We start from the raw sequence: 8540 nt of genomic DNA, 5'->3' as shown, positions 1-8540 counted from the left end.
TCAAAGGAACGTCCGTTGTGTTTCCTGACTTCGGGACTAGCCCTCAGTGACAGCCCACTGGTCCCTTCTTGTGCCGGGTGCTTTTCTCAGGCAGCCAGGCGGCGGTGGCACGGTTCCCACATCCATTTATGGCCCTGGAGGGTGAAAGGGACACGGCTGGGACTCTCCATGTACGGTTCTTGAGGAGTCAAAAAGCATGGTTGGGGTGTTCTTGGAGGCAGCAACTAGACATTGTGAGATAAAAATAAATTGGCAGGAGATGTTTGCAATTCCAGTTCCCGTCTCTGCCAGGAGGGCAGAGAGCACGGGGGAGAGAGCAGAGAATCCACGGAGCTCTGTGCAGGCATCTGTGTCCTTCCCCTGAAGGGCTGCCCGTGATGCCTCCCCAGTTCACTTGTGCTAGAGACTTTGAGCTGCTCCTTGTGACCATCCCTTATGAAGAGAAGCCTCAGTTCTTTGAGGCACCCGTGGAGGCAGAAGAGATCTCGAGAGAGGAAGAGGGAGGAAGGTGCTCATGCAGGGGCAGGCTGGCTGGTTTGGGGACAGGGTGATGCTGACCACCACTCTGTGTCTGAGGAATGTCGTCCTAAGTGCCATGCTCTTATTATCCCATCTGGGTTTCCGGCATCAAGAGAAGATCCGCAGAGTATTTTATGGAGTGTCTTGTGGTTTGTCAGCTGCGATTTAGAGACACTGAACTTCCATGGAGGTTCTGCAAAGGCTTTTGGTGAGAACAGGTGATGTGTTGGCTTATGGGACGCCATCTCACATGTAGGAGACATTTATAGTCTGACAAGTGCACGTATTGAAGTCCGAGGCGAACTGCTTTTGCGCAGGCGTGTTAGAAAGTATTTGGGAGCCACCAGAGAAAAAGGGTCTTGTCTCAAGGAAACTCAGGGTGAAACCCAGTCAAGTAGAAGGAACATGGAGGCAGAGATGGGAGAGAGACGGAGAGCAACTAAACTAAATTTGGAAGCTGGGACCAAGTCCTTGATGTAGCCTTTGCAATATCGTTCAACTAAGGAAGCTGAGCTAATAATAAGAACTATGCCTTAGAAGACCATGAAGAAAATGGAAGGGTTGTGTAAGATGATAAAGTTATCCAGGTTTTATATGTGGACTTGCAGAATGATATTTATTTGCTGTGGGTTAAAAGGCAGAAAGATAAATGAAGTAACACCCCTCTACCTCACTTTCCCCCAAAAAAGGAAATTAGCGGCCTCATTTGTTGGTCTGTTTGGCTGGCAGTTTGAGTTGATAGAATAGACGAGTCTTACTGGCTAATTTTCAGATGTAGGTATATTGTTTCTTGATAATTGATGTTTGAGAAAGGGAATCAGTAGCATGATTGACTTGACCTCTCTTAAATCTTAGCAACTTCCCCAAAGACAGAGTGAGTGAGTGAGGGATATGGACCATCTGAGTAATACGGTTTCCTAGTCGCTTCATTTAGGGGATTGTTTTTACCCTGTATCCCTTCTTAATCAAGAGTAAGGAAGGTTATATTCTTTGCTTCAGGGAACTCTCCTTTCTGTCCTCCCTCCCTCACTTTTTCCCAATTCTGGCCCCAAAGCAGCTCTATCTCTTCTGTGGCAGGTGTGCATCCTATTGGCTGGCTGGTATTTCTTGTTTTCTTTTTTTTTCTTTTTCCTTATTCTTTTTAAGTGGGGGAGGGGGTATAAAAATATGTGTATGGGGTACATGCAATAATGTTTTAATGATTCTTGTTTAATGGATAATTAATTGCAAAGTAATTGTTTGAATGATAACATGTTTGAGTAAATGCTAAATTAGTAATTTTTTTTTCTAATATAATAATGATTTTGAAATCTAGCATTCCTGTAACAATGTGTCTGTGTTTGTCTGTCTGTGTCTGTCTCATAGTAATTAATATCTGTGGTCCGTACCTGGAAGAGGAAGGACAGCTTTAAAGGAATAACAAAAGACTTTGTGTCTTAGACCCTTCGCAGGTGTTACAGTCGGGTGAAAGAACATGGTGTTGGGAAAAGAAAGAGCAGTTACACATTTGAACAGTTGGAACAGGTGTTTGGTCAGGGAGGATGGGATGCTCAGCCCTGCCAGCCTGTACTTATTAACAGTAGTGGCTTGTACCAGGAGCTGGAGTCAGATGGCAGCACTATGGAGGAGTATTCACAGGAGGACTGGGGAAACCACAGTCAGGATCTCCATGGCTACCCAACAGATCAGGAATTGGGTAAGAAAGCCGACGTATCTGCTCCTCGTCTGTGTCTGTGTGTGTGTATGTGCCTTCATGTGTGCACCGGGACTGGTGCTGTCCCTGCTGTCAGCACGAGGCATGTAGCCCGTTCATCTGGGCCACTCTGGGCGGCCTTGATTTAGCCTTAAACTACCAGCTAGTGCTTGGTGTTGGTCATTTGCTGACTTGGGTGCCAGCAAACATCCTAAATCCACAGAAGAATTCCTCATTCTGAGCGACACAGGAAGCTTGGTGGCAGAATCCTATGCGGTTTGAAATACCCCGCAGCTCTTAGTTCTACGGTGACTGCCACGAGTACTGACTCTTGGCTCAACTGCTAGAGATGAACTATCTTTTTTCCTTTTCTGTTTGTGATTTGGAAACGGTCCCGTCCCAGACTTCGGTCTGAACAAAATATGAAGGGAAGCCTCGATTTATCTTAAAAAGGGCTCATATCTGAGCTTTCTCGGCAGTCATATTCCTTCAGACTTCACAAAGGATTCCAGCAACAGCTGAAATGATTGACCACAGTCTTAACGTTTAGAATGGAAATGAAACTCCTGGCCATCAAAGCCGAGCTTGTGTGGCCTCATTGAGAGGGTCTATGTAAGTGGCTTTTTGTAGTAAATGCCCCACTTTTGATTTTCATGACGTGGAAGTCCTAACCACGTTTCTGCTGCAGCCATTATAGCTTAATGGCGAGTTGTGCGATGAGTACTCACAAGTAAATGTTGTTACTCGCCAGTGAGAAAGTATAGTAGGATTGGCACTATCGGTGTACTTCTCCAGCTCAAGATAATTAGCATTACTCGATCATCATTCCTGATGCTAATTCAAAAGAAACAGTATTAAATGCTTGTGTTTCTCATGAATGCTGTTTTTGTTTGTTTGTTTGTTTAATCTCAAATATTGGAAGAGAGAGGGAGAGAAGAAAGAGGCTATATAACTGTAGGACTAACACAATTTAAGAGAGAGACTTTAAGATTGGAAGAATAAGCCCTGGCCGATGTTACTCTGTTGAGTGTCGTCCCATGCACCAGAAGGTTGCTGGTTGGATTGCCAGTCAGGGCACATGCCCAGTGTGGCCTTGGTCCCTGGTGGGGGGTGTGCAGGAGGCAGCCCATTGATATTGTGCTCTCACATCAATGTTTCTCTCTTTCTCCCTCTTCCTTCCTCTCTCTTTAAAATCAATCAATTATTCTTTAAAAAGAAAGATTAGAAGAACAAACAGGGCTGATGCTAAGCGATTACTATCTCTTCATTTCAAAACAGTAACAAGGTCTGAATTACTTTGGCATCCCATAACTCTGGTTTTGCCAGAGAGATTTAAGTCACCCAAATCTTTGGGAGAAAAATAACATGCGGAATATGTGGATCCTGATATGGGGGAAATAATTCCTCTGTAAAACCTACATAGAAAATCTAAATCTCGCAGAATTATTTTCATTCTTGTTCCTTTAAAAATCATGTTTGTGGAGAAATTAAGCTTTAAGCTCCCAGCTAGAAATCTACTGGTGACCTTGAAGAATTTTATACTTGTAGAGCTGGTTTCTGATCTTGCATATAAATGTATGCATCTCATTATAAAAGAGTTATATGTATAAATCTGGCATTGGGCAGCGTTTGAGACTAGAATCAAGTCCTCAAATTGGGATGTGTGGATGAACAGTAAACATATAGCTACTTATCTACATAAATGTATGCCACCACTTAGGAGAATATAACCTGTTTCCAAAACTTTGCTTTTCAGATGAAATACCTGTCACAAAGAGAACATTAAAAATCAAACAAGAGTCTTCTGAAGAAGCACAGTAAGTAGACACTTCCCCTCTCTGCAAACGTATTCATCTCGGTGTAATGGGAAGGTGCTTCCTCCGCCATCTCACTGCGGAAGCCTGTCTAGTCATTCTTCCTCACTCCCTTAGCTTCAGCTTCCCAGTGGTTAATCTAAAATGGTGAGAGTTTTATACACAACAACAAGAAATAAATATGTTACATGAGAAGAAGCCTGTGTGTGGATCTGGATACCTGGATGTTTTACTAAGATGGAAAGATGAGTCACAGAACCCTGAGTTTATCTGATGTTAGGCAAAATGATAGGAGGGCTAGAGGACACATAAATTTCTTTGATTACATTTTGGGAATCAAAAAGCACACTTTTGCCCGGCTGGCATGGCTCAGTGGTTGAATGTCGACCTATGAACCAGGAGGTCACAGATTCCCAGGCAGGGCACAGGCCCAGGTTGCGGACTCGATCCCCAGTTGGGGGCGAGCAGGAGGCAATTCATTAATGATTCTCTCTCATCATTGAAGTTTCTATCTCTCCCTCTCTCTGAAATCAATAAAAAATACATTTAAAATAAAATAAAATTATGACATCAAAATATTCCAAAAGAAGGGTAACTTTGATGCGTATTTTAAAAAACGAGGCTACCAGTCCAGACCTTCAGAGCCCTATTCTCCAAAGAGGCCATCGTGTCTTTCACTACGATGTCCCATCTCTCCCTTTACCACTCAGGACCTTCAGAGGAAGCCCGGTTGGTGTAACTGGGGATGAACTTGAACTGCACAGTATTGGGGTCACCAACCCCAAACCACCCAAACTTTTCCTGTGGTTGGGATTTTAAAAATCAGGAAATGTGACAGTTCTCAAGGACCATTTCAACAACTGGGTCTCATTCTCATTGTGCCCCATAACGTCGAAGAGTCGATCTGAGTCTTTAGCCCAGGGAGCTGCGGGCTGATCAGCAGGGAAGAAACTGAGCGGGCTCTGCAGAAACATTCAGCCTGCGCTGCCTCTTCTCCGGGCTCCCACTCCGGGGGTGAGGGCTTTGAGGTTCCCAACAGGCAGTTTATTTTCCAGTGCAAGTTTCCTCAGCGCTATTCCTTGCTGATGACTTAGGCCTGTGACAGTGCTGAGTACAGTCGTTCATTTGGGCGTTGGATTTCTTCCTCTGTGTGTTGCAGGTGGCATCAGCCTGAACTAGCTGACAGAACCTGCAGTAAAATACCATCCTTCATCCACGAGGATGAGTCACTATTCTGCTCATTTGTTCAACATTTATATCAAGTACCTACTGTCGGTCAGGCATTGGGGTACATCAGTGAGCAGACAAAAGTCTCTGCCTTCCATCCCAACTCCTTAGCCTAGTCCTTCTTGAGATCAGTAAAATATTTCAAAAGAGGCCCGGCCAGTGTGGTTCAGTGGTTGAGTATCAACCCATGAACCAGAAGGTCACTGTTCTATTCCCGGGCAGGGCACATGCCTGGGCTGTGGGCTCGATCCCCAGTGTGGGGTGTGTAGGAGGCAGCCAATCATTGATTCTCTCTGATCATTGATGTTTCTCTCTCCCTCTTCCTTCCTTTCTGAAGTCAATAAAAATAAATTTTAAAGAATATGTCAAAAGAGGACAAGGAAGGGTGGTGGCTCTGAAATAAGTTTTTGGGTGCGTGTTTTTTAAAGCATTGACCCTTGGAGAAACCTGGTCCTATATCTTAACCTCACAAGTAGCACATTATAAATATTAGAAAAGTGGCCAAGTGCCTTTGTGTCCTCTGAGAAGAGGGACAAGTTCCCAGGACACAGTGACTTCATCTCGATGGCCACTCTGACGCTTGAGAAGCTCTCAAGGCAGCCTGGAGGGTGGAGGAAAATCCAGGGCACTTTCTGGCCTCAAGAAGCAGCTGATAGCAAAATTTGTCACATCTTTGTCATCTCGCAAAGAAAGTCAAGGAGAGTAAGAGGTCAGACTGAGAATGACTGCATGGAGATCCCTCAGTGTTGCGAAAGCTTTTCCCCTGGAAGATTTGAGAATTTAATAGGAAGCTTCCAGGGTCTGTCTCCTCTCAAGAAGCTAATAAACTGGCACATATACCCTCTTTCTTGCATACGTTTGATGGAACGTGAGTGGTTAGTTGAGTATTTTTGTAGCTTAAGACTATAATTGTTGTAGAGGGTAGTAGTTGGTTGCTAAGTTAATATTTAACAAACTTCAATCTTCCAATATCAAAGATTTGCCATACCTGAGAAGCAAACTTGTAATTGCATATCCCCACATATATATGAATCATGGGATATCAGTTACAGTAATATGAGCTCAGCAGCATATGCAGAAAGAATTCCCTGCCTTTTCTGTCATATCTCTGTTAATTATCCAAATCAAAATTTCTTTACTTTTTCCCTTTATAAAATATTTTCTAGAACAGTCTCAATTCATTATCTTGAATTTTTTTTTAATCATCACTCAAGGACGTGTTCTTTTATTGATTTTAGAAAAGGAGGAAGAGAGAGAGAGAGAGAGGTCAATTGGTTGCTCCCTGTACGTGCCCCAACTGGGGATCGAACTCGAAATGTAGGTATGTGCCCTAACTATGAATGGAACCCATAACCTTTTGGTGTACAGGACGACACTACAACCAGCTGAGCCACCCAACCAGGTGTCATTATCTTAAATTTTTATCTCTTAAAAGCTAAGCCTAATATGGACCTTTTACATCTGAATTCTCAGATCTTAAATCTGTGTTGAACTAACAGTTCTTCTCAGTTTGGAAGAGGTAATGAATTTCTTCTACAAATAGAAGAAAATGCCATTTTCGTCTTGCAAGCATGTATCGCCAAAATTACTGCATTTTCAGAATTTCCAGCTTTGAAATTAAGATGTTCATTATTTTAAATGATACTGTTTACCTTTCTCTTTTTTTGACTTATTGGGATGCCACTGTTCAACATGATCATATAGGTTTCAGGTGTGGGTTTCTATGTTACAAAATCTGTATATTGCACCATGTGCCCACCACCCTAAGCCAAATCTTCTCCTCTCACCTTATATTAGGACTCCCTTCTACTCCCACTCCTTTCCCTCTGGCAGCCAACATACGGCTGTTTGTGTTCACGAGTTTCAGTTTTATATCCCACATATGAGTGAAATCAAACGGTTCTTAGCTTTTTCTGACTGACATATTTCACTTAGCATAATGTTCTCAAGGTGGATACCTTTCTGAATACAGCTTTCTCCACTTGCTCTTGGTTAGGTCTGAAGGCCATCATGCGCATTATAATAGTCACTTAAAACAATTCATGACCCTTGGGTTCTGAAGTCCTAGGGTCTTACTAGTACATAGCAATAGTTGCGAAGGTTAATACAGCCAGCCTGTATAAGTAACGGAAAGCAGCTTATCATTCATTCCTAGAAACTTCCTAGGGGAGAGTATTCTCAGATTTTATACTATGGTTATCTCAACCTGCCCCGACCCATATGGAAGCTACTAATCACATGTGTTTATCGAACCGTAATTTCAAATTATAATGGAAAATGCCTCACTCACACTGGCCACATTCTGAGTGCTGATGCTAGCATACTGGACAGCACAGATAGAGAATACTTCCATCACTGCAGGCAGTGCTGATGGACAGTGCCCATCTAGACCCCTGAGGAATTTGCTTTTTATTTCTCGTTCTAGGAAGAGAGACATCATGCAGAATATCGTCCAGATTTTGGAATCAGTGCAGTTGAAATGGGAACTGTTTCAGAGCTGGACGGACTTTTCAAGGCTTCATCTTTCTAATAAACTGGCCATTTTCGGGATCGGTTATAACACCCGTTGGAAAGAGGATATCCGCTACCATTATGCTGAGATCAGCTCCCAGGTGCCCCTTGGCAAACGACTCCGGGAGTACTTCAACTCCGAGAAGCCCGAGGGGCGGATCATTATGACCCGCGTGCAGAAAATGAACTGGAAGAATGTTTACTACAAATTCTTAGAGATCACTATCAGTGAGGCCAGGTGCCTGGAGCTGCACATGGAAATTGACTGGATCCCCATTGCCCACTCCAAACCAACTGGTGGCAACGTCGTTCAGTATTTATTGCCAGGAGGCATTCCCAAGAGCCCGGGCCTGTATGCCATTGGCTATGAAGAATGTCTGAAGAGGCCCTCCTCCCCCCACATGGAGCAGAGTTCCCTGGACCCAGGAAAGGAGGGCAGGGTTGACCTGGAAACCCTTTCCGCACCCATAGAACCCGCCCGGATCACCTATTGCTACCTCGGGATCGCTGAGGTCAGGACTCTGCAGCAGTGCTTGTTTTTACACTTCCAAGCCAATACCAAAACCTTCAGCAAAGATTGGGTTGGTATTAATGGGTTTTTGTCTCAGAACTGCATTGTGGATCCCGGAGTCTCCCCCAAATCCATCTACATCAAGTTTGTGGAAGTAGAGAGGGATTTCCTTTCCGCGGGCTCTTTAGTGGAGTGCCTGGAAAAAGCCATCGGGTACCGCTTAAAATTTAACAACTGAATGTCATCCTTCATAAGGATTTGGGCT

The 8540-nt window shown here is 43.8% G+C and overlaps 1 protein-coding gene across 1 annotated transcript in view; it reads left to right on the top strand.

Annotated features, from left to right (window-relative positions):
• Positions 1-8533, top strand: part of MSANTD2 (Myb/SANT DNA binding domain containing 2) — a 34684-nt gene extending 26151 nt beyond the window's left edge. Inside the window, 3 exon segments of the mRNA XM_014467158.2 lie at positions 1960-2215; positions 3969-4029; positions 7679-8533. Coding sequence (XP_014322644.1) covers positions 1960-2215; positions 3969-4029; positions 7679-8513 — 1152 coding nt within the window. The 3' untranslated portion in view covers positions 8514-8533.
• Positions 8534-8540: the final 7 nt, after the last annotated feature.

This window comes from Myotis lucifugus, unplaced genomic scaffold, assembly GCF_000147115.1.
Source record: "Myotis lucifugus unplaced genomic scaffold, Myoluc2.0 scaffold_382, whole genome shotgun sequence".
NCBI classification, from domain to species: domain Eukaryota; kingdom Metazoa; phylum Chordata; class Mammalia; order Chiroptera; family Vespertilionidae; genus Myotis; species Myotis lucifugus.
This window is presented reverse-complemented; position numbering and strand designations above follow the sequence as displayed.